The 26084-nt window shown below is 41.9% G+C and overlaps 2 protein-coding genes across 5 annotated transcripts in view; both read left to right on the plus strand.

Annotated features, from left to right (window-relative positions):
- Positions 1-7093: 7093 nt before the first annotated feature.
- The window catches only part of CPNE1 (copine 1), a 130543-nt gene continuing 111552 nt past the window's right edge, over positions 7094-26084 (plus strand). For 2 of the 4 annotated variants that reach the window (XM_083147633.1, XM_083147630.1), the window contains exons 1-2: positions 7167-7234; positions 11551-11622. The gene's annotated coding sequence lies outside the window, so the exon portion shown is untranslated. Of the gene's footprint in view, positions 7235-11550; positions 11623-21173; positions 21312-26084 lie in introns of those variants that run through there. The other 2 variants (XM_083147631.1, XM_083147632.1) reach the window with 2 other exon arrangements.
- Positions 21191-25531, plus strand: RBM12 (RNA binding motif protein 12). Its single transcript, XM_083147629.1, has one exon. It carries the CDS (start codon positions 21191-21193, stop codon positions 23822-23824), a length of 2634 nt encoding a protein of 877 aa, XP_083003755.1. The 3' UTR covers positions 23825-25531.

The raw sequence follows: 26084 nt of genomic DNA on the forward strand, positions 1-26084 counted from the left end.
CTGCACTGTCCCCAGGAGCTGCAGCTCTGTCCCTGGCAAGTCTAGTGAGCGCCTCTCCCACAGCACCGGTAACCACCAGATCCCCTGCGCTGGTGGACGCCGCCGGAGAGGGGATCATGTGAGCGCCGGTGGAGAGGCACTCCATCTGTCTGAGATGCAGGAGTATCTCAGACGCTTGTGCGTTTCAGTAATTATTGCAGCAGGGTACGGCAACCCTGCCTGTGTCTGCTTCAGGGAGACGGACAGGGTTAGGGGTTCGGTAGCACATGCATCTCCTGCACAAAGTGGGGAGTGCAGTGCGCAAGTGCGTCTTTTACACAATTGCTCCTTGTTACATACTGGCAAATGCCTCCATTTCAAACCCCCACTATCCACACCAGCCCGAAGCGTGGAGAGCGTAGTGAGCCCCGCAAGGGGACCTGATAGCGTCCTCCCAACTTGTTCATAACCCCACTATCCGCATGGAGTTGACTTTATAAAGTGTTGCGAGAGCAGTGAGCAACTGAGACCGAAGCGCAGCGAGCCCCGCTAGGGGACGCAGATTACTTGATGTGTATTCCGCGTCCGCTCACTACACTTCAGGCTTGGTAAACTTTATAAACTCAACTCCACGTACCGCGTCCACTCGCCACGTATCGGGCTGGCATGTATAGTGGGGGTGTTTCAGGAACACATTCACACCTGTCATGTCAGGCAGGTTAAAATGGTCAATGGTTCCCACACAATGTATTAAGCACTGGCTGACTACGCTAACTGCGTAACGCTGACTGACTACGCTAACTACGTAAGCTCCAGATGGACGCAAATGGGCGGGAACACGACGCTGATATTGACGGACACCTGACTAACTACGTAAGCTCCGGCTAGCCGCGAACGGGCGGGAACACTACGCTGATACTCACAGGGACGTTGAGTACGCTGACTATGCTGGCCGCGGGAACACTACGCTGATTCTGACAGGGACGCTACGCTAACTATGTAACTGCCGCCATGAAACTACACAAGTACCTCTATACTTCTTCTTTTTTATTTAGCACCCCCTAAAAGATAGTAGACAGGATCTGATTGGTTGCCCATAGCAACATCACATGTGAAGAAGAATACACATCTTAGTATGTGTCTGTGCATTGCAGATTCTTGCCCTAGAAGAGGAAGAGACTGAAGATGTAGGGAGGCCATGACCTCCAAAGGACAAGTAAGCAAACTGGTATGCCAGCACGCGTTTTGACTGAGCAGCAGGCTTGATGGCTGTAGCAAAGTGGGCCTTGATTCTGCTGCTTAGATTACAAATTGGTGGGTTAACCTAATGTGGTCAATTTTGGTCCTGATGAACTTTGACTCCAGTAGGCACAAGAAAGAAATGAAAGTTGCTGGAATCTGGTCGTTGTGATGACCAATTTGGTGGAATTATTGGGATTTAACTGGAAGCTATCCCAGCCTGTTCACTGCTAGAGAAGCTGGGGGAAATTTAATAGGATGAGAGATTCAGAAAGTGAGAGATTTGGTAAGAAATCTCCAGGGGTTTTTTTTTAAAGCGGCAATCATTTACACTGTAAAACCAGTTTGATTTTGAAGTGTAAATGATTGCTGCTTTAAAAAAAAACCCTGGAGATTTCTTAATTTCTTTCTTCAGTTTCTGAATTTCTCATTCTATTAAATTTCACATGCTGTTTCTATAGCTAGCATGTTTTAGATGCATGGCTGGTTGACTTATACTCAAACAATGCGAAAACATATAATAATAATAATAATAATAATAATAATAATAATAATGTTATTTATATAGCAGTTTTCTCCTAATATGACTCAATGTGCTTGCATTAGTCTTTTACAGCACAAAATAAAAAACAAACTTAACAAGGGACATTAGTGAAAAGCTTGGGTGAACAGGAAAGTCTTGAATCTATTTTTGAATGTTCTCAGAGTGGAAGCTTCTCGAACTGTGCGGGAAAGTGAGTTCTATAGAGTCGGAGCCACAGGGCTGAAACCTTGACCCCCAAATTAATTAATTCTGGGTACTGTTAGCAGTCCTTTATCAACTGATCTCAGTAATTGAGTGGGACAATAAGGAATCAGAAGCTGCTTCAGGTACCTTAGGCCCTGGTCATGGAGAGCTTTCTATCAGTAAGCCAGTCTTGAACATGATTTCCCAAACCTTTAGGCAGTCAGTGAAGGGAGTACAGAATGGGTGTTATTTGGTTGGAACAGGGCTGGTTAATAGTCTGGCAGCTGTATTTTTTAACATCTGCAAGCAGTGCAATTCTTTTTCTGGGAGACCGAGGTAGAGGGCAGTAGTCAAGACAGATATTCTGAAGGAATTAAGTGCTTGATTATGGCTATATTCCTAAGATCTGGGGTAGCCAACCCTAGTCCTTGAGAGCTACCAACAGTGCATGTTTTGCAGGTCTCCTCACAGAATCACAAGTGAGCTAATTAGCTCCATCTGTGTATCTTTTAAAATGTGTCAGTGATTACTGAGTGCAGCTGTGCAGCAGCTAGTTTGTCTGGAAAATGTGAACTGTTGGTAGCTCTCGAGGGCTAGGGTTGGCTACCACTGCCTTAGATGATAGAATGAGGATTTAGTTGTGGCTGATACCTGATGTTTAAGTGTCAAACCACTGTCCAGGACAACACCAAGATTCTGCACATGTTCCATGTTTTTAAGTTCTCCACCTCCAAGCGTATGTCCTGTTGGTTGGCTCTTCTGCTTTCCTGTCCTGTGATCTACCATAAGCATCTCCTGTTTGATCAGGGTTCAGTCGCAGCCAATCAGCACAGGGCACAATGAGAAAGAAGTTCAGGCTGTGCATGAAGTTACAACCAACAGATAATGAAGAAAGGTTTCCAATTGTAAGGGTGGTGGGGGCTACAACCCTGTACCAATCAGATAATTCTGGAGCCACCTTCAGCAAAAAAGAAGGCAGTGCACAGACCTTTCTGGCCACAACTCAGCCCCCAGCAAGCTCACACACCAGACAGAGGCCCTTATTCTGGTCGGTGCGGATATAGCCGCGTGCGTTCGGCCTGCCGATGTTTTGTGTCTGCGCATGTGCAGAGGCGTCTCTGCGCATGTGCGAGCGGGGCGTACGGCCAAATCCCGCATGATATGTGAACACTCCGAACAGGGGGTGGAGAGGGGCGTGAATGGCTATTTGGGCTCATTACCATATGCATACGCCCCGGGTTTCATGGGCGTTCCCATGCAAACGCTGGGCGTACGTATGGTAATGCGGCCGTGACGCACGTGTAGGGGGCGGACATATGACATCGCCGGATGTCAGCTGCCCGCCCAGATCCCTGCTTTTGCACGGAAAAATGTCCGTGTTGTCTGAGGTTGCGGGAGCTGGTGGAGCACTCGGTCCTGCATTCGATGGTCTGCGACCATCGAATGATGGGGGAGGTTCCCTGAGATGGAGGAGGCGTATTCCATGAGAAATACACATGCGGTCCGTTCGGACAGCTTCTTACCACGGACGGAGTTGGCAATCCGTATGGAAGGCGGGGTTTCGCACGCACGGTCCTGGCCGCATAATCGGATCCAGCCGCACCGATCAGAATAAGGGCCAGAGTGAGAAGGAAGGATCATGAGGCGCACTGCTGCTTACTAAATTAAATAGTTGTGCCTGCAAATGTTTGGATGGTGGATCTCACAGCTACATTAGTTTATGGAACCTTTTATTAGAAATAATCCTCAATTTGTACGCTCTAGTTTTATAAAATAATTCTGCTTATTTAACAGCAAATTGTACGAAGCATGATGACCTAGGCATGGCGATTTTGGTCAGCTAAAATGTGAAGTGATTACTGACTTGGATCCAATTGGCTCCTTCTTGGGTACTGTACATGTGCAGCAGCAATCATTTCACTTCTACCTATAGGCACCTTTTGTGTCGGACTGAGGCATGAATGGCCCACCAGGGAAATTAACTCACAGGGGCCCACCAAGGGGCATGGTCTTTTTGAAGGGGTGTGGGTGGCCACCTGACCAGAGAGGAGTGGCTAATCATCATAGGTGCCACCTCGCATAGTATATAAAGAAAACAAAATGTGCCTCTCAAACAAGTCCAGTTTCACTCATTCAACCATGTTAAAAAAAACTACAGACTTAAAATGTATATCAATAAAATTGTATTTATACTGGTAAACATATGCATATATACAGTATATGCATAGCTACAAACATATTATTATAAATAACAGAAAATGATTCAGCAGAATTTAAATTAAGTACCCATTAACCATCATTGCTGTTGAATCTCACTGTTATGGACGTATTGGGTGACATTTAATAGAATGAGATTTTAAGTAATTTCCAAATTCGCCCATTATCGCACTTTTTTAAATCACATTTTTGCTGTGAATTCGCATATTTAATGAAGTGCGTATTCCGGGCAAAATAAGTACGATTAAGTAAGATAATGTGTGATTTTTAGGCATGCAAATTTGTGGAAATGTGCAAATTTGTGTTTAAAAAAAAAAAAAATGGTGTGAGGTCCCCCCTCCGGAGCATAACCAGCCCTGGGCCCCAAAAAATAGGGGGGACAAAAAGCATAGGGGTCCCCCGTATTTTGAAACCAGCACCGGGCTCCAACAGCTCACGGTGTCATACCACAGCCAAGGGACACTTTTTACATCAGGTCCCCTGGCCGAAACATGAGCACCGTGGCACACTAATACATTCCTGGTGGGGCTGCCCATTAATTACCCCATTTTGGAATAAGATTAGAGAACTGTTCGCTGAAATACTAGGATTCCAAGTTGCACAGGGCCCAGACTTCTGGTTGCTCTCTCATTCCAACATCCCCCTAGCAAGATACAAAAAATCCCTCTTGAAACATCTAAACAATGCTGCGAGAGCAGTCATTCCAGTACACTGGCGCTCCACTGACCCACCAACAATATGGGAGTGGTTCCAGCGTATCGATTTCTATATGTGTATGGAAGACATCTACTTTGCAGCTCTGGAGAAACACTCAGATTATGCCGCCACCTGGTTTAGCTGGTTGCAATTTAAGACCTCCAGGACCTACACCGCTTTTGCACCCTCTTAGCTTAAATTATGAGAGTCACAATAACCTATTGCTCTTGCCAAATGACTATGCTTCAGAACCTGAAAATTACCCCAACTCACCCCTTCCTCCCCCTCTCCACCCTTGTCTTCCCCGTTCAAGTTAAAGTCTGTCAAAAAATTTGACCATGCTCCTGTCTATGTTTTGGATCTCAGTCTCGGGGTCATCAACGTGTTTTCTCTCCACATCCAGATTTAGTAAAATGCTATTTCTCCAGTTGATATTATTTCTCCTGTTATTACGTAATGGAAACGCTGATGTGACATTACTACAATGTATGTGGACTATATTATGTTTATATAACAAAAAAAAAGAATTTATAAAAAAATTAAAAAATACGGGTTGGGGCCTTCCTCCCTCAAATTGCCAGATGATGCATTAAATCAATTCCATAGCACGTCATCTAACCAATAGCAGTGCTGCTATTGGGAGAGGTAACTGATACTCCATGACCCTGTGAAATGCCTATAACTTGTAATAGTGCAGGTGCACAACTCTGAAGCCGCACATTGTGGAATTCAGCCTGTTAAAGGGGACCTGTCCATATTAGAAGGACTTATATTGATGCATCGATGTTCTGGTAATTTTGTTCACTAATATGCTTATTTTATATTCATTTTTAAATTAAACTTTGCTCAACCTCTAAACAAGGGTGCAATGTGCTGTTCCCACGGCATTTAGATACCCTCAGCAGTGCCAGATATCACACCATTCACAAGCCCGAATTTTCAAAAAATGGCTTTCACCCCTATGGAGCAGCAAGCAATTTTTAGTGAATTCAAGTGCACCTGGTGCTGTGATGATTCGCACCTAAAAGGATTGACCCCCCTGTCTTTGCTGTAAATGGATAATTACTATGGAACTATGGGGGGTCATTCTGATGTTTTCACATTACTGTGAATTCGACCCCATCCCGATGTTTTGGGGACTACGCGTGGTCCTTTATGTGCATGTGTGAACATCTTCAGCAAACTGCATAGTCGCTGAACCGTTCTCAAGGAGTGGGACGATTCGGGGCTTCCCATGGGAATGCCCAACATTTTACGGGCGTCCCCATGGCTACGCAGGTGGGCTGAAGCCTGCCGGGATCATGTGGCTAACGTCCTGTGTTTTGAGTGCATTCAATGGCCGCGATGCCCGCGATTTTTTTTTTTGCGATGCCCACGATCAAAATCGTGGGCGCCGTGCTAGGTAAAGAGTACCAAAATCTAAAATGAACCATGTCCCTCCTCACATAATTAAACCTAAGGATGACATATAAACACAATTTATTTATTATATATTTAATGAGACATTTTAGAAAAAAATTAAATTAATGGGTGTGGAGAAAAAAAATCCTGATCAGACTCAAAAAGTTTGGGAACCACTGGTGTATGGCATACCTCCCAACATGACCCTCTCCAGGAGGGACACATTGCTCTGCTCCTGCACTTTCCTTTTAATGTATGATTGCCATCACCTGTGTTGAAGCACCTTTCTTATCAATGAACCTGTTCAACACAGATGGAGGTAATCATACATTAGGAAGAAAGTCCAGAAGCAGAGCAATGTGTCCCTCCTGGGGAGGGTCATGTTGGGAGGTATGGTATGGGGCTTCAGAAATACCTACGCCTGCCCAGCAGTTTCCTGCATATTTTATGGGCAGACTTGAGCAACAAATATGCTCTAATCACTTCACATTTGTGCTAGTTTCCAGGCATTAAGCAACAATACAAGCCAACGTTTCACATGCTTGTCTTCATGAGCGACCAAAGATGCTGCCTTTCCCACCATGTACTGTTACGTGGTAACGGCAAGCAAGGACGCCCCAACAGCGGCACAGCAATGCTACCGTCACGGACAGGACAGTCCACTGGTGCGTTCCCGACACCATACTGCACAGTAGCCCGCCCGCCCCGCACGCGCCGCCATCCCATAACCCTGGGTACCCGGGTAGGAGGGGCTTCCAGTCTCCTCCCACTAGGCTCGTTTAGCATATGCGCACCTCCCTGTGACGTCATATGCCTGTGCAGCCGCCATTTTGTGCGGCTGCTCCCGGAGAAAGAGCGATAATAAAATATACCCCGCAAGGCGAGCAGAGGAGGCCGGGAGGGGAGAGTGTGCGGGCTCTCACATTCCCCTCTGCTTTGTCTCTTTCTTTTCTTTCAGTATAGCAGATTGCAGCGGTAAGAGACGCCAGGACACTGTTGAGGGGTGGATAATGAGGGGGGTGAGGAGGCCTCGGTAGCGGCCGCGAGTCCAACTGTTTATCACATGCTTTATTTATTTTTATTTTTGTATGTGTCCCCCATAAGTGATACATTAGCATCATGGCTGCCCACCCGTCACACGCAGCCGATGCCGCCTCCTGGCTGTGTTTGAGGGTGGATGCAGCCTCCTCCTTCATGTGCGGGGCACTAGCCGTCGCTCAGGACGGTCCTATTAACCTAGTGCGTGTGGGGTGCAGGCCCTGACTGTTTATGCTTGGACTTGTAGTGCATTGACAGACTTCTCAAAAGGTTGTGCTAGGATTTGCCTTCATGTGGGTCACTTCTATAGAAGACATACGATGGGTTGCCTGCAGATGATCTGGGACTGGAATGGCTGCATGGGGCAGTGCTGAGTGTGTTGAGTGTATGTGTACAGTAACAATAAGCTCCAGGAGTAGCCATTGTGTATGTATCGGTGACCTGTGTCCTCTCCCTTATGCATTTTCCTTACAGTTTATTTTAAAGCTTTCCTTTTGGCACTTATTTGTATCGCATTCAGTTTCTGTACTTTGCTTGGAATTTGGAGGCGTGTTAGTCACTTTGTGCACAGGTATGTTGATGGTGGTATTTGGCTGCACATGTATGATGCTCCTGTTATTTGGAACACAAACCAGACACTATTACATGTTGAAATTCTTGTCATTTCGTGTCACTAGTTGTATTTAACTTGTTTGTAAGTAATCTGACCACTTCTGGTCTTTGGCATATTTTATATAATTGTTTTTTCTTTGTTTTCTCTAACGGAAAAAGTTTATCTAATGTAGTAAGCGCCGTGCTTACTTACAGGGTGCACAAGATTTCTGCTTTGCAAACTTCCTAGGAACATGCTTTTTGTCTAGGCTCATGTCCTAACAAGGTGCATGTGTAATACTTGATGTGGCTATGTCTTTATCAATCTGTACCTACATAAGGTAGCACATAATTACAATATAAAGTTCTGTTTTCACATTACTGCTTTTCACCATTCTTATTTGGTAGACTAGCAGAATATTAGTTGGCTGTGGCTTGTAAATACTGAATATTTAGACATTTGTCTTGTTCTAGTGATGAAACCTAACCATTTGCTTCTTAGTATGATAGCAATTTGGCTTTTGGATTACAATTGAGGTGTGTGTGTGTATATATATTTTGTAGTTGATGTCATTTCTCTTGCATTTTTGAACCATTGTTCTGGGTTTTGATGTAAAAATGAATAGGATTATGAGGCTCAAGTTAGGTGTTTTTGGCTCTCAATGTTCCGAGGGGTGTAGTATGTATATATTTGTTCTATATTTTATTAACACCATTGATTTACTGTAAAAAAAAACCCAAACAAAGAAAACACTCTAAATCATAACTTTAATGTGTATATATATCAAAGTACACATACTTTTTTTTCTTTTTTCACAAGAGTTTTCTAATAAGCAGGTACCAACAATTTCAAACTACTGTATGAGGCTTCAAACTGTGCAATAGTTACTGCTTTTTATTGAAGAGCTGGTCACCTGTTCTGATAAACCTCTTGGAATATGATAGAAAAGTTGATGCATAGTTTTGGAGTGACTTTGGTTATCTACAATGACTTTGTTACAATCTGCATAAAATGTAAATGTTAAGCTTGTTGTTTTTTTTTTTTTTTTTTTTTTGTGTGCGTTGTCTTGTTGGGAGAAAGTGCTATAGTATAATAATCTTATGATTCTTTTAAATTGTGAACAACACAAGACTATTTAAACCACTTTGGCGATTAGTGCATTTTGCAAGTACACCAGCAGATTTCTCGTAATGATATGGCTTGCCTCATAATTCCTGTTCTACGTCAACTTGCATGTGTTGGCATTTCTGTACTAAAACACACTTGTGAAAATCATAAGATACATTATAAATGTAATACATGTCGCACTTCAGTTCCTGCATAAAATTGTTTCTTTGCTCAGCAATGGGTTCATTTCTGACATTGACACTATTTAGGTATGACTCCATTAGTTTGCATGAGTTTGGCTCCAATGCGAAGTGCTATTAAATTGCATTCCATAGTAGACACTTTTTCTTGTATTAATGTTTGGTATTAGCCACTTTTAAGGTCCATACATACTGCGATTATTCACAGCCTGTATGGACAGCGATGACCTCTGGTCAGCGGGGAGGCGGACTGCTTTGCATAGCACAGCGCTATGCCGTCCTTAAAGCCCCTCATCCAACGTTAACTAGTTGCTATCAATTTACTGTAGTGTGTTTCTGGTAGGGAAATTTGTACTGTGTAATCCAATGTAGTAATTTACACATAAGCAATTGCAAACCTCTTTCACTCCTAGTTTTAATTTATAGCTTGTAGGAAATGGTTAAAGTATATTCATATTTGTAACATTCATGATAAACATTTTGGTGCACTAATATATTCCCCTTCTTTGTTGTTTTTTTTTTTATTGCTCACAATTTTTGTGTGAATGTATACAAATATATGTTTGTTTATTTATTTATTTATTTATTTATTGGCCCCAACTTATAGTGTGTACACACGGTTCGATATGGCTTCCGATGTTGACGATATCGTCAACATCGGAAGCCATATCGCATACATATCGCATACTGATTGTATGCATTGTAAGGGCTTCCTAGCCCGATGCGCGCTCCTGTTTAAGGAGAGATCGGAGGGGAGATAGAGTGGGCAGCACACTCTATCTAGCACAAATCGCAAGCATATCGCATGCATCGTATGTGCCTTGCGATATGCTTAAGATGCGATGTGCTATACGATTTCCAGGGCCCTGTCAGTCATCCTGTTGTTAAGTCAAAATCGCTTAGTCAAAATCTTAAGCAAATCTTAAGGCACATAGGAAATCGCATAGTAAATCAAATAGGAAATCGCATAGCAAATTGTATGGTAAAAAGTCAAAATCTTAAGCATATCTTAAGGCATATCTTAAGGAGTAGAGAAAAAAAAAAAAAGGGAAAAGTAAAAATCGGACAAAACATCGAATCGTACATCGGATCGCACAGAACATCGAACGATCCGATGTACGATTCGATGTTTTGTCCGATTTTTACTTTTCCCTTTTTTTTTTTTTTTCTCTACTCCTTAAGATATGCCTTAAGATATGCTTAAGATTTTGACTTTTTACCATACAATTTGCTATGCGATTTCCTATTTGATTTACTATGCGATTTCCTATGTGCCTTAAGAAGATTTTGACTAAGCGATTTTGACTTAACAGGATCACTGACAGGGCCCTGGAAATCGTATAGCACATCGCATCTTAAGCATATCGCAAGGCACATACGATGCATGCGATATGCTTGCGATTTGTGCTAGATAGAGTGGGCAGCACACTCTATCTCCCCTCCGATCTCTCCTTAAACGGGAGCGCGCATCGGGCTAGGAAGCCCTTACAATGCATACAATCAGTATGCGATATGGCTTCCGATGTTGATGATATCGTCAACATCGGAAGCCATATCGAACCGTGTGTACACACTATTAGTCACTTGTTTTCCTTATCCCAGTTGCAACTTCTATTTGTATGATTTTTCCACTCTCTTCTACACTTTGCCCCATGGTTTGATAACTGCTGGCGAGAAAAGGGATAGGGCACACTGCCAATGTGTCTTGTGTCCCCACTGCATATGTTGATCTCAGGGCCTGGCCATTCATGATTTTTATACTTTTATGTGGACTATTCTGTCCAGGTACTTAAAATGTGGACAGTGAAAGATTTGTACCTTGTCTCTATCTGAATGATGTAGACGTGCAATATCCTCATGTACAGTCTTGTTAATTTTTTTGTTTGGTTTTAGCAAACCTATCTGTTTATAATGGTATTAAAGCTTTAGAATGTTTTTTTTTTTTTTTTGCCTTTGAAAAAAAACTTGCATTTTAGACTGGTTTTGCTTTATCATTGACGAAAATGCTAAAGTATTTGAGCTAAGGCGCTTGCAAATTTTTTGTGGTTCTATGAGTGGAAACCAAAAGGTAGTGATTTATTTTTGTATTCCCCTCCAGTTGCAAATATAACTTGGTATTCAACACACTTGTGGATAGCAAGAGGTCTTTATCTGAAATGATCTGTTTTTCTAGACTTCTGATGGAATTCTCCCAAAAAATTCTTTGTGTAAACCCAGACCAATGACACATCTTAAAGGATCTGTTTAATTTTCTGTAATTTTACTGGACTGTCAATTGCTTTATCTTCTTAAATCTCGCAATATATTTTGTTACTTGATTTTCATGTTTGCCTTAATTCACTTTTTTTTTGCAGTCCTAAAGATTTTTTAGTTGCCTACAGGATTGACTGGTCTCTACCTAATTTAGAGAATACCTTTTATTGCAGGTAAGGTATAAATTTAAATATTTGGTCATTCAACTTTGTTAGTGATTTTATTTTTTTTCTTCTAAAATAGTTCTGCTTTTTTTCTTCAGAAGTTTGTATAGTTAACACATATATTCAACCTCGGTTATGTCCTTTTCTTTTAGTTTGTATATTTAAGGGGGGAAAAAACACACAAGTGCTTTCTGAGTGATAGTGTGTATGCTTCCTGTCGTTAACGATGCGTACTCTCGCGTGTATGACCCCCCTCCCTCATCCAAGCATGTCAGGACAGCTCCCTCTGCTGCTCAGCTTGAGCAGGCATTGGTGTGTATGCATTAGCTGATGCCTATACGCCTATCCCCCATCCTGCCGCTGATGCCGCCAATATCCGCTGCTGGTGGCATCGGTTAGAGTGTATGGGCCTTAAGAAGAGCAATGTACAATGAGGTCAATAGATCCTTTTCAAAACTATGTTCAGTCCAGAAATATTTTTATATTATATATAAATTATTTGGCTTGTTTTCCATATTGCACTGAAAAAAAAGGGAAAAATGTGCTTGGTACTTTAGCCGGGTGCCCAATTAGCATACATACGACACCATGGATAAATCGCATCACATGCGATTATATATGGTGCAATGCCATTTAATGTAGTATGTGATTTTATATAGTGTGGCGAGCCACCAAGCCCGAAGCAGGGCTCGCCACGCTTCGGGCTCCGTGGCTCGCTGCGCTCACCACACTACATATAACATCAACTCCACACCGTCGTGAATAGTGGGGTTATGAAAAGGTCGTGAGGACACGTTCCGCTGTGCTCACACGCTTTGGGGTGGCGTTGATAGTGGGGGGTGCCTAGTCCTATTGTATGTCATACAAGTGTATACTACATTAAATGGCATCGCACCCTATAAAATTGCATGCAATTTTGTGGGGGATGCGATGTGATCTCATCGCACCGCCCAAGGCCAGAGAGCAGTGAATAAATTACATAGGAAAATCGCATTGCATGCAAAAAAATACATGCAATGCGATTTTCTTACATAGAATCGCCCACTAAGCTATTTGCTTAGTGGGTGCCCGGCTATTGCATAAGTACCATGTGCTTCATTCATAAGTACCTCTTGTCCTTCAAGGCTTTGCATGAACATTGCAAGTTTAAAGTAAAAAAAAATATTGCCAATATCATCGTAAAATAAGTATCTGTGGTAGAAGCTGTGTTGGGTCTAAGAAGCTCTAGTACACTTATGTAGTAAGAATGTTTGAACTAGGATATACAGATGGAGCGCCTGCCAGCCAGACTGAACTATCAGCAGATCTGAGCTGGCGCAGGCTGGCAGGAGCTCCATCTGAGTGGGTCTTGCAATTGTCTCACACGCTCGTGCGTCCCAGTCAGCACAGTGTCAGGGAGCGGATTCCCTGCCTTTCTCCACTTCAGGGAGATGGGCAGAGCAAGCGGGGGCAATGGGGGAGCTTCTGACAGAGCGGCGTACGTGAGCCCTCTACTGTTGGATGGCGCACAGCAGCGATTGACTATTCTATTGCCAGGAGCAGCTCCATTTGTATTACAAAATTTGTATTAAAGTTTTGCTTGTCAAGCGCAGCATTTTCTGGTATTTATAAATGGATGTTAATACACAATGCCGGGTCTAATTCATGTTTGTATGCAATGGCTGAAGTTCATGGAACGGAGAGATTATCAGTAGACTGCACATGTCCTGCATCCAGCAAGGTACTGTTGTAATCCCACTTACAGAAGTAGCTCTTCAGCTTTGCAGGGGCTTGCAATTCCATCACCAGCCCCCGCCAGCGGCCTGCTACTGCCAGGGGCGCGCATGAGACGCTTGTGTGCCCCGTGGCAACGTAGCCTGCCGGGGGTCCCAGACCCCGCCCCCCCCCATCTGATCTGGGCAGCATCTCCCTGAAGCGGAGACTGGTGCGCGCGTCCCAGTCCCTATCGCCGGCGCTCGCCAGTGAAACAGATCTGGTGGGTGCCAGGCAAAGAAGAGAGGCGCTACATCTGTATATAGAAATACCCATATAGAAAAGTGATTGTCAGGAAGTGACCCTTGGGAGTGGTTATAAAAACTTGGGTGCGTACATGCATCTTTTTTGTTACCTGCGGTATACAGCAACACTTGCTTTGTTGATTTGCTGTAGTGGGCTATTGCACGGAATTGAAATGCACCTGATGTGGCAAATGCTTATTTCATAAGGTGGCAGAATGACTGCTTTGTCGTTTGGTGGGGAAGGTGTTATGCATTTTTAGAGGAGTAGAATTCACATTAACAAATCAGTCTTTGGTGACTGAGGAATAGACACTAAGGGAGTGATTCAAATATGTTTTTGGGCACCCATCAGAGATGTAACTGTTACTTTGTGCATCCATTGCTTTATACACTCCCAAACGGTATAGGTCATAGGGTCGACTGTAATTAGGTTGGCCACTATTGGTCGACACATAAGGTCAAGTTTTTGTTGACACAAGCAATAGGTCGACATGAGAGCAAGTTTTTCATGGTGTTTTTTTTATTTTTTCTATGTGGACATGGTATAAATGTCCCCTCACCATGCTTTGTACATGGTGCCTCGCTATGCTCGACACACTATTAGAATCTACCTCTATCTACTTGTATAGTAAAGTATAGAAACATATATTTATTTGTGAAAAAAACGCTAAACTTTTCTACCTTTTTTCCGTGTCAACCAATAGTGGTCAACCTTATTGCTGCTGACCGCATCCGCTCCCAAATAGACCGAGTTCTGCAGTGAATAGCAATTTAATCTTGTCTAAAGTCCTGGTTGAGTCTCCTAAACTCTTAAACCACAGACTTTGCACACACATCTGCTCACTGATCAGGAAGCTGCGAGAAAAAAAATGTCTCCTCTGTGGCCAACGGGGCATCCAAAAGGAAGAACAATTGAACTGCTCTTGTGCCAACTAATGATAACCAAGGGGGGGGGGGATGTAATCACCCCCTAAGCACATTGTCCTGATTCAGATATAAAAATGTAACTAGGGGGTGGAAAATAGAGCAATTTCAATTGTTTAAGTGCCTGGTAGCTGTGGGGAGTGACGTGTCCTCATCGCCTGCTGAAGTTTGAGGTAAAAAATGTGTGTAAACTCAGCACATTGGGTGCCTAAACCAAGAGTTTGGATGCCCAAAGCAGTACTTCAGACAGGTTTAGCCATTCTACTTGGCTAAACCATGCCTGGTTTGGCACAATATTCATGGGTGCTCAAACCCAGTTGAATCCTGGCAATAATTTGGGTGTCTAAACTGTCCTTTTTTTATACAGGAAAGAGACACCCAAAACACTTGAATACTGTGTCTAGGACAGGCCAATGTGGGTCAAATAGGAATGTTTGTGGATAACATTAACTCTTTATCCACACATCCACATCCCTAAGGACAAAAGAATTGTAATATTATGCGGAGAAAAACAATCTCTCTTTGTTGACACTACCACAATAGGCTGCATGCGCGCAGCCAGCTTCTCTGGAACTAGCCTCAGAATTGAATTGCACCACTTTCTGTTACCACAAAACACGTTCGCTTCAAAAATAGCCAAGCAGCTAATCTAGTATTGACTGGCTTTGAGGAACACACAGAAAAATAACAAGTAGAAGTTCCTATTGGCTCGGTACATACAAAATAACGAAAACCAAACAAGCAAAACTTCCACTCATCAGAAATGATTTCTCTTCGGTGGGAGAACTCTGGTAATCTGTGGGTTGACACCTCACTGGAAATTTAGAACCACTTGCTGCTTTAGTGCTGGAGTCTTCATGTTTAGCTGCTCTCAGTATTGACATCTTTTTTTAATTTTAGATTATTATGCCACCAGACATCTTTTAGCACCTTTTGTGCAGTAGGTTATGAACATTTCTCATTACATAGGCCTTTATTCAGCTACGATCGCATTACAAATTTGTTTGAAAAATGGGCAAAACCATGTGCACTGCAGGTGCTGCAGATGTAACCTGTGCAAAGAGTTAGATTTGTGATCGTTATTTTGTTTCTGTGCAGGGTAAATACGGGCGGCATTATTTTTAATACAGCAATTTAGATTTCAGTTTCAACACACCCCACCCAAATTTAAATTTCTCTGCACATGTTACATCTGCCCCACCTGCAGTGCACATGGTTTTGCCCATTTTCCAAACAAATTTATACTGCAATCAGATCTTTATTTAATCTTACATTTAATTTTGATGTTAAATGCACAACTGGTCTGACTTCTCCATACCCATTGGGTTTTAGTTTCAGCATTTTTTAAAAAAATATTAAATAAAATCCATTGATATTTGGTATGCAGTTCTAGCATTCGTTTGTATAAAGTCTCATTCATGAAACCCCTATATTGCATTGTGGACTAAAGGAAGCATTTATATAAAGAAAATTCAAAGGTATATTTAAAATGAAACTTAATTATGTGCTTTGATCCCATCTTTAGTTTGTCCTAAAGCTGCTGGTAGTAAACTGCACTCCCAGACATTGTTTTTTTTTCTGAATATTTATATTATAAACTGATTGGTACCATAATTCTTCCACTCACAAATTTTAAAATGGCTAAGATGACCACTAGGAAGCTGCATATCCCATTGCGGCATCATCCCTAAACAATCTTCCTCAGAACATGTTATTTTACAATGGTTAATTTTTAACCATTGCTAGACATCCGATAGAGAGAAACGAATTTAGGCCCTTTAGCTAAACTGTACATTTCATATTGAACAAATAATAAATTACATTTCCAGATTTAGATTGCTGTAATTTTTAAATTTGATTACAAAAAAGGTTTTTGTTTGAATCAACATTCATGTGCATAAAGTCAATGAACTAGACATTACACTAAATTACCTACATTGTGTATTTTTTGTTGACTTTGTATGCTGCATTCTGAATTTTGGTTTGTTTCACTAAATTTTACTGCACTTACAACATGGAGAGCTATTCAATGCTGCTGCGAGGTGGTTTTCTACGGCGAGGATGGCCTATTTTTCGGTGAGGAAAAGCCATCCTCTGACAGCGAGCTATTGGCACTTCTCGCCGTCATAGCTTGCCAGCAGGGGCATTGAATATCCCTCATGATCTGTCCATAAGGTGACTTTTTGATTATGATTAAAAAAAAACCTGTTCTCTTTTAAAAGAAGTCTTGGTAGTCAATTCAATTGTACAAATGGGTGTCTATTGGACCTATTCGATTTTTTTTTTTTTTTTTTTTTTTCTGGCCAGACCCCAATTGGTGGTTTTGTGACCGTATGTATTTTGGGCACATTAATTAGTAATGGGTGTATAGGAAATATTCAGTTGTTTGTCTGATCAGACACCCTTGCAGGGTATGCACACCACAATTGAATTTGCACCTTTTTGAGTGTCACTTAGTATAAAAAATGATGGTCTTAGTATATTACTAACATGTAGTCTGTCATCCTGCTTAATTTGTAGTAAAGTAATTCACAGTAACAGACCACACTGGCAAAGCACCTCCAGGGGATTTCAATGGATTATGGGTGCGTGGCGGGGGGTATTAAAGTGACTTACTGTTGGGGACAGTGACATTACTTATCGCGCACATTATGCAGAATTTTTTTTCAAATGGTAACTATGGTTTTAAGCTAAAAAATGCAAAACCAGGCACTTGGGTATCAAAACACAAAGGCTAAATATAATATCAAGACTACTGCAATGGAAACTATTGAGTAGGAAAGGGATCTAGGAGTCACTATTTCAAGTGACTTAAATGCTGGAAAGGCAAGTCAGATGCTTGGTTGCATAAGGAGAGGAATCTACAGCAGAATGTAGTAATACCACTGTATAGATAAGTGATGGATAACCTTGACACTCCAGCTGTTGTTGAACTACACATCCCAGCATGCCCTGCATCAGTTTTACTATTTGGCCAAATAGTATAACTGTAGCCTAATCTAGAATACAGTGTCCAGTTCTGGAGACTGTATGCTCTCCAATGTATTTTATATGCTCCTAGAGATACAAAGAAAGGCAACTAAAATGGTACACGGTCTAAAAGGATCTGGACGGAAACATTCAAAGGAAGAGTAATATTGGACCACAAGTACATGTTCTGGAACTAGAGGGAGGTAGCTTCAGGGGAAATTTTTTTAAGGAAAAATTACTTCACAGAAAGGGAAGTGAATGAATGCAGTCATCTCCTTCCAGATGTGGTTGAGGCTTAGACTGTAGAACAATATAAACATACTTGAGATAAGCATATGAATACCCTTGTGCTCGATGCACACAAGTTATTCCAGTGCCCACTAATATATCAGTGGTGTTGTGGAAGAAAGATAGTTAATACACACTGACAGATATTGGTCAGTGATGTCACCAACCCCCTGTTCTGTGCATGCAGTTGCTGATGAGATTATCATCAGCATGTACAAATAACCCTTGGCCGTACACATCGTTAACTATATCGATCGTACATACTGGACAATATATACATGATATTTTTAGGTAAATATCATCCAGTGTGTACCAACTTTACAAAGAACTAAATGCTGCTTTCTCACTGCCAAACCTGCTTATACCCGTTTTTTTAAACGGTTCTTTAAACGGGCCAAAGCAGGTTTAACCCCTTTCCCACTGCATATAGTAAACGGTATATTACTGGTTAATTACCGTTTTTGTACCTTTCACATTGAACCCCTTGTGAAAGCTACAAAACGGTAATTAAACAGTAATATACCCCCCTCCCTTGGTACCTGCCCTGTGCCCACCCTCCCCTGATCACCTGCGTGGGGGATCCGGGCAGCAGGGTCCGGCATGGGCACAGTACTTTAGGTCCCTCTGCATGCTGGGCAGTTGGGACGCAGCGGGGTCCATCCCGCATGGCCACTGTGCTGGTGGTGCATTCGGGGTCCCTGCAGCTGATGGGAACTAATAGTTCCCACTATGCACATGTCTACTGAGCGCCGTGCATATCAATGAGCCGCTCATTACATATGTGCATATGTAATGAGCGGCTCATTGATATGCACGGTGCTCATTAGACATGCGCATAGTGGGAACTATTAGTTCCCATCAGCTGCAGGGACTGCCCCGACGCTGAATGGACCCTAAATGGACCACCAGCACAGTGCCCATGCGGGATGGACCCCGCTGCGTCCCCACTGCCCGGATCCCCACGCAGGTAAGTATTGGGGAGGGTGGGCACAGAGCAGGTAGTGTGGGATTTTAAATACCGTTTAAGAGGCATTCCCACTGCCTAAAAACCGGTATTTAAACGTGTAGGACTCTGCTTTTGAAACGGGCTGAAATACTGGTTAACTTTAACCGGTAAATCAACTCTGGCGCTTTCCCACTGCAGCCTTAAATGGTAAATAGTGGGGGAAAAACTGCAATTTACCGTTTAAGAGCTGCAGTGGGAAAGGGGCATAAGGTTCAAATTCGGCTTCAGGTTCCCTAAAGCGTTAAAAAAAAAAAAAAGCAGTGTTATCTGCCATCAAACTCTGTTCACTCGGTGCAATTTTGCTTGCGATTCACGTTTGATTACATTGGGATTGTTTCGAACAACAAGAAAAATGCGTTCAGATCTGAACTGACTAGTTATGCCTGCACAATCTATTTTACTGTTCAGTTTACACTAAACGGGAGTGTGCAACGGGATCGAAAGACTGAAACCCGTCCGATTTTTTTAATTCTGTTTTGAATATATCTATATCTCAATCTCACCTTGTGTACACAGCATATGTTTTAGGATTCAAACCTGTCCAAAATACTTGGCCTACTGTATTTGTATGCCCAAAGGCAGGACTTCTTTATTTTTGCCTGTCACTGCAAGATGGTGGTGGTGATTCATATGTGGATGCAAATCAGCTATTGTATGTATACAGTGCGAGATTGAGAAGTTCAGCCGCAGCGATTTTTCTTTTTTTTTTTTTTTTTAATTGGAAAGTGACAGGAAGTTAGCATTTGAGGGTGGAATGGTGAGTGGTTAGGCAAACCCAGGTTTCTTGGACAATCAGACTGTTTGTGTACATGATAAATTAGTAATTGCGATCTCACTTGCTACTGGAAAGCCCTCTGCATCCCAGGAAAGCCAATCGCCCTGTGCAACTACAGAGGCATTTGGTCTCCATTTGCAACAATGCTGTGGATGTATCAGCAATTATACACTGTCGGACAAAAATGTGGTTGGCGCCCCTATACTCGGATTAGCTTTTGCCCATATTAGCATGTAGACGCAATTGCATACAGCAAATTATAGCAATGGCAGCAGCAAGAACTTCACCTGAAATAAACCTAAAGGTGTGTACACACGGGTGCGATATGGCTTCCGATGTTGACGATATAGTGCACATCGGAAGCCATATCGTATACCGATTGTGTAATTTTCAGGGCTTGCGAGCCCGATGCGCTGCCGATGCGCACTCCCGAGTGAGCGCAAATCGGCAGCGACCTAGTGAGGACAGGCAAGACTATATAGTGCAGATCTGCACTATATAGTCTTTGTGCCTGAATACTCACTATAGCTCCGGCGGCCAGAGGGAGAGGGGCTTCTCCTGGGGCTGCGCTGCAGGGCTGAAGTCCGCCTAAAGAGGAGGGCGGGGGGGGGTGGCCTGATGTCTGCACGGCGCGGGGGAGGAGCTATTTGATGTGCCGCGGCCCCGGGTGTTGCAGCACGCTGACATCCCGGCACCCTGGTGACAGGTACTGTCCTCTGCTCTCCTTCATGTTCTTACACGGTCGACATGCTGCCGTGCGATGAGAGTCCCGATGCCATCAGATCGCATCGGGACTCGCATCGCACGGCAGCATGTCGACCGTGTGTACACACCATTAGTGTGTTCAGAAATAATGAGCAACAATGTTGCAAAGACAAATAACATGGGTAAAACTGAGTCTGACATACGTGTTAACAGCTTCCAACTTAAACATTTTTATTTTTCTTAATGAAAATGTAATGTGTGGATTTCTGAATACTTAATCTACTCAAACAACTCTCCTGCGATCTTAGTGTGGTTAGAAATATCACAGTACATTAGTTCAGGAACATATAGTGGTGAGCTCTGTGATATTTGGTGCAGAGTTTAACATTGACTGCATGGACAGGTGTAAAATGTTCAGAGGAATGCCTAAAATTCTTAAGTATGCTTGTACTGAGAAACAAATTGTCTGGTTCATATTCATACCTCTGGTTTTCAGGTTATCTTACATCTTGGCCCAGATGTATCAAGCTTTAAAAGTGATCGAATGGAAGAGTGGTAGACAGCCGATCAGCTCCGAACTGCCATGTTACAGGCTGGGTTTGAAAAATGACAGGAGCTGATTGACTGCCTGGTTGTTCACTCTCCACTTCATCACTTTTTGAAGCCCTTTGGCTTAATTTCCATTTTTTTTTCATGTATGCTACTTCTATTTTTAATCTTGTGTTTTTTTTTTTTTTTATTATTATTACTATGCTATAATACACAATATACATTTTATTTTAAGTAACAAATGTGTCCAGCTGTAAAAATTATATGGATGCAGGTGGCTATTTTATATATATTTTTATAAACGTGAGTCTGATCTGGACGTTACCTTTTTTCATCTGCAGGTGTGTGTTGTTTCAGCGCAGCATGGCTGTGGTCATCCGCTTGCAAGGTCTGCCTATAGTGGCTGGGACCATGGACATTCGGCACTTCTTCTCTGGACTGACCATTCCTGATGGTGGCGTACATATTGTAGGGGGTGAACAGGGTGAGGCTTTCATCGTTTTTGCCACCGATGAAGATGCACGACTTGGTATGATGCGCACAGGTGGTACAATCAAAGGGTCAAAAGTCTCACTATTGCTAAGCAGTAAGACTGAAATGCAGAACATGATTGAACTTAGTCGTAGGCGTTTCGAAACTGCAAATATTGATATACCACCTGCAAATTCCAATCGGCCAGGACCACCACCAAATCCATCAATAAGCAGTAGCTCTGTGATGAGTCGGGTCAGTTTACCAACAACTGTCCCTAATTTTAGTAGCCCTCCTACTAGCACGGTCTCTGCAGTTACATCTGTAATTGATAGCAGTAAGAATGTCACAACTTTTTCTACAGCCAATATTGGAAATGCTCCACCAAATCTAGGTGCAGCATTCTGCAATCCCTCATTTTCTGCTACTATGCCCAATGTAACCCCACAACTGCCTGCTGTACCTCCACCTCCAATTCCACCAATGCCAACAATACAGACACTACCACCAATGCCTGCCATACCTCCTATGCCTGTGCCCCCTCCTGTTACTGCATTGCCTCCAGTTCCACCTGTTCCTCCTATACCCCCTGTTCCTCCAGTGCCCCCAATGACTCCTCTTCCTCCAATGTCTGGAATGCCACCCATGAACCCACCACCTGTAGGGCCATTACCTGCAGGGATAAATGGTTCTGGTGTACAAATGAACAGTAGTATGAATCCACTGTTCCTTGGCCCTGTAAATCCAGTGCCATTAAACTCTCAAAATACAATGAAACCACCTCCTCCTCTTAACCATGATGATCCATATGTGTCTCTTCATGGGTTGCCTCATCCTGTATCCGATGGTGACATTAAGGATTTTTTCCATGGTTTACGTATAGATGGTATACTTATTGTGAAAGATCCCATTGGTCGCCCCACAGGTAGTGCTCTCGTAAAGTTGCTTACCCCCCATGACACTTTTGAAGCCTTGAAACGGAATAGAATGCTGATGGGACAGCGATTTGTTGAAGTCACCCCGGCATCTGAGAGACAGTGGATAGTGTCTGGTGGCCACATGCTAAAACACAGCATAGGTCATCATGGACCCCCTCATTTGATGCAGCAGCCAATGCCCAGGTCCAAATCTCCCAACACACAGCCACGTCCCAGGTCTAGATCCCCACATGAACATGGCTTCTGCATTTATTTGAAAGGGCTTCCATATGAGGCAGAAAACAAACATGTCATGGATTTCTTTAAAAAACTGGACATTATTGAAGACAGTATCTACATAGCTTATGGACCTAATGGAAAAGCAACTGGTGAAGGTTTCCTGGAATTAAGAAATGAGGTAGATTATAAAACTGCATTGAACCGCCATAAGCAGTATATGGGTAATCGTTTTATTCAAGTCCACCCTATCTCTAAGAATGAAATGCTTGTAAAGATAGACATGATTAGAAAGAAATTACAGGGTTTCAATTACATTGATCACAAAGACCCATCACTAGACATGGAGCTAGAGCATGCTCCAAGACTCTGGGGACATCTGTCAAATTTGCCATATAACATCTCAAGGAAAGATGTTTTTCAGTTCTTTCATTTAGATGGAGTTGCAGTTGAGGAGAGCAGTGTGCATGTCTTAACAGATAACAATGGACAAGGCTTAGGACAGGCACTTGTCCAATATAGGAGTGAAGATGATGCTCGTAAATCAGAGCGTTTAAACCGCAAAAAGCTGAATGGGAGAGATGCGTTTTTGCGTGTAGTGAATAATGAAGAGAGGAAAGAAATTGAGATTAATCCTCCCATACCTGGCAGGAAGGGATTCAGAATGCAAAATTATGGCAACTCTCCATCTGATGCAATTCGGTCCAGCGGAGACGAATTTTGCTTCATGAGCAGTAATCTAAAAGAAAACAATGGTCAAAACTTCCCTTTCCCTGGTAAATTCAGTGGGCCAAATAATCCCTTTGCACCCCCTGTTCCACCCCCAGCATTGGGAAGTGGATTTGTAGATACAAGGCCGCCACCACCTGGAGCAAATGTACAAAACTCTCCAATTGATTCTCCAGGATTTGGCAGTGGTCCAAATAATTTTAATGCCCCACCCTCTGGTTTTGGCAGTGGGCCCCCGCCTTTTGGAAATGGACCAGCGAATGCAAATGCACCACCCAGCTTTAACCCTGCCCCACCAAACATTACGAGTGGCCCTGGAGTTTTAAGTGCTCCTCCAGGGTTTGGCCCAGGAAATATACAAATGGGTGGACCTCCTGGTTTTGGCAGTTCATCTGGGAAAGCGAGTCCAACTGTAATTAGGGTTCAAAATATGCCTTTTACAGTTTCTGTAGATGAAATACTGGATTTCTTTTATGGTTACCAGTTGATACCTGGCTCTGTGTGCTTAAAGTATAGTGAAAAGGGTATGCCTACAGGGGAAGCCATGGTTGCATTTGAGTCCCGTGATGAGGCAATGGCAGCTGTGGTTGATTTAAATGACAGACCAATAGGTTCAAGGAAAGTCAAGCTTGTTTTAGGTTAGATATCCCTTCTGCTTTTGTTTATGATTAGCTTGTCTTTTGTACTGTGACTGACCTAGGCATAATTTAGTTTACAGGAGAAAGCTACTTTAAACTGTATATATATTTTGCTACATGCTGACTTGGGTACATTATATTACTATTAACCGACAACAAAAAAAATCACTGCAGTAATTGTGGTAGATTTTTATATAAAACTCACTGTTAAGGCATGGTTTGGTTGAGTGAGCAAAAACCTGATAGAGCAACAATTTTTTTTTTTTTTCTTTTGAACAGTGTTAATTCAAAAAGGGCACCGTTTTAACTCAATGTATTGTTTGCTGTACATTATTGAATGAAGAAGTTTTCTTGGTATGTTTCAAAAACTTAGTCTGTATGGTGATCCAAATATGTTTTATTCAAATATCCATGCAATAATGTTTGTTACCAAAAGTCTGCCTAAAATGCACTGCAAATCAGGTTTTTGTATGATGGAACTGTTCCCTATGTTTTATAACTTTTTTTTTTGTGTGTGTATATTCTTGCTTGTACAATATATGGAATATAACTTTTGCCACCGGTATAAATGCACAATACAATTTTTCTATTCTGTTGCGCTTTGATGGACATTCTTACTAAATTTCTGAAGACTGTGATATAATGCGTAAGTACACCCCCACTTGTAGTCACAGGTGACTGCATTTGCTATCGTGTATAATTGAACAGATTGTCTGCTGTTCTCAGTTGCCTTGGACATATTGCAACTGGATTTTGAACTCTTGGTTTGTTTACCTCTTATAATGTGCTGCTTTTGAATGTGCATTTTTATTGTATACATTGAGCTGATGGCAAAACTTTTATTCCCTTGGTTTGCAGAATTACTCTGTACCATTTGTATATATTTTGAGGTGATCTAGATGATGGGTTTGAACCTGACTTTGTTTTATTTGCAATTGAGAAGATTGTACAAAGCTTGAAAGAAGAGGTGGTTTCTCTGCAGGTTTTCTTTTGTTCTCCCTTTTTTATGCAACTCGTGTGATGCTCTCAACAGATCACGTGGATGTGCTACCCCGAGCTTTGACATCTGAATGCTGACTGTACATACTGTTCAAAATTGTTTTCTGTTAATAAAATGACTGCCAATGTTAAGATCTGCAACATGATTTTTCACACTGTTTTGTGCTATATAATTGGCCCACTTTTGTGCTGTGGGTGTTAAGACCAGGTTTGACATTTTGGAAATTACCTAAGCAAAATGCTAATTTACACTTAGTAGGACTGGTAGAGCGCTATCTATTCTACATGACATACATTATTGTTTTCTTCTCTATTTAAAAAAAAGTGCATATTGTCCACATTTTATTGTTTTGCCTTAATGTTTACAAACTAATTTGCTTTTTTCAAATGTCTGGTTTATATTAGTCAAAATCCCATACCCTGTTCTCATCATTTTTGCTATTTCAGCTATTAATGTATAATATGTTTGAGCCATACCAAGTTGCGTGTGTGGAACTGAACACATGTACAAATGTTTTCAGTTAATTTGTTCTTATTTGGTACATTTCTACAAATGTAATGCTACAGCTATTTTAGTTAAGTATATTTTCACTTCACAGTATGGCTGAAAATGTATTTACAAAGACCATATTACTGGTTTATATTAGATGTCAAGTAACCTATTGTGGATTCTGTAAATACAAAAACATGAAAATAAAGTGTTATTTCTTTGGCTTTTGCTGTTGAGATGAGCGCGTGACTTTGCTTGGTAAGCAAACAAATGTGAAATGCCTTGGTTTCTTTATAATGTTTTTATTGGATATTTACCCACAGAAGCTAAATACTCCATAAGAATTGCTGAACCATATTACATGTAGATGATGTAACACCAATACAGCTTTTATTTGGATACATTATTCATGTGGTTGTGGCACTCCTCTTCTGATTTTAGTGGTCATTAATACCACACCCTACCTAAGTACTGCAAATGTTTTTCATGCTGAAAGTTGTGTTTTCCACTCTTTGCCAGAAAAGGGTAATTCCACTTGATTAGAAAAGCTTTTACTTACAGATTACTAGCAAATGTTGCACTTAAGGTTTCATGTAGGTTTTCTGTTGCAGCTGTTCATGCTTTAATTGCTTTGTTCTATAATTTTTCTCAATTTTTTATTGTAAATTTGTTTTTTATTTCGAGTTTTATTTTTTATTTTTTTAAACTTGTTCAAATATACACCTGCAACCCAGTATCCTAAAGCAAAAGTCGCAGCTACACAAGTGCTTGTCTCT

This window comes from Crinia signifera, chromosome 6 (genome assembly GCF_055691185.1).
Source record: "Crinia signifera chromosome 6, ASM5569118v1, whole genome shotgun sequence".
NCBI classification, from domain to species: domain Eukaryota; kingdom Metazoa; phylum Chordata; class Amphibia; order Anura; family Myobatrachidae; genus Crinia; species Crinia signifera.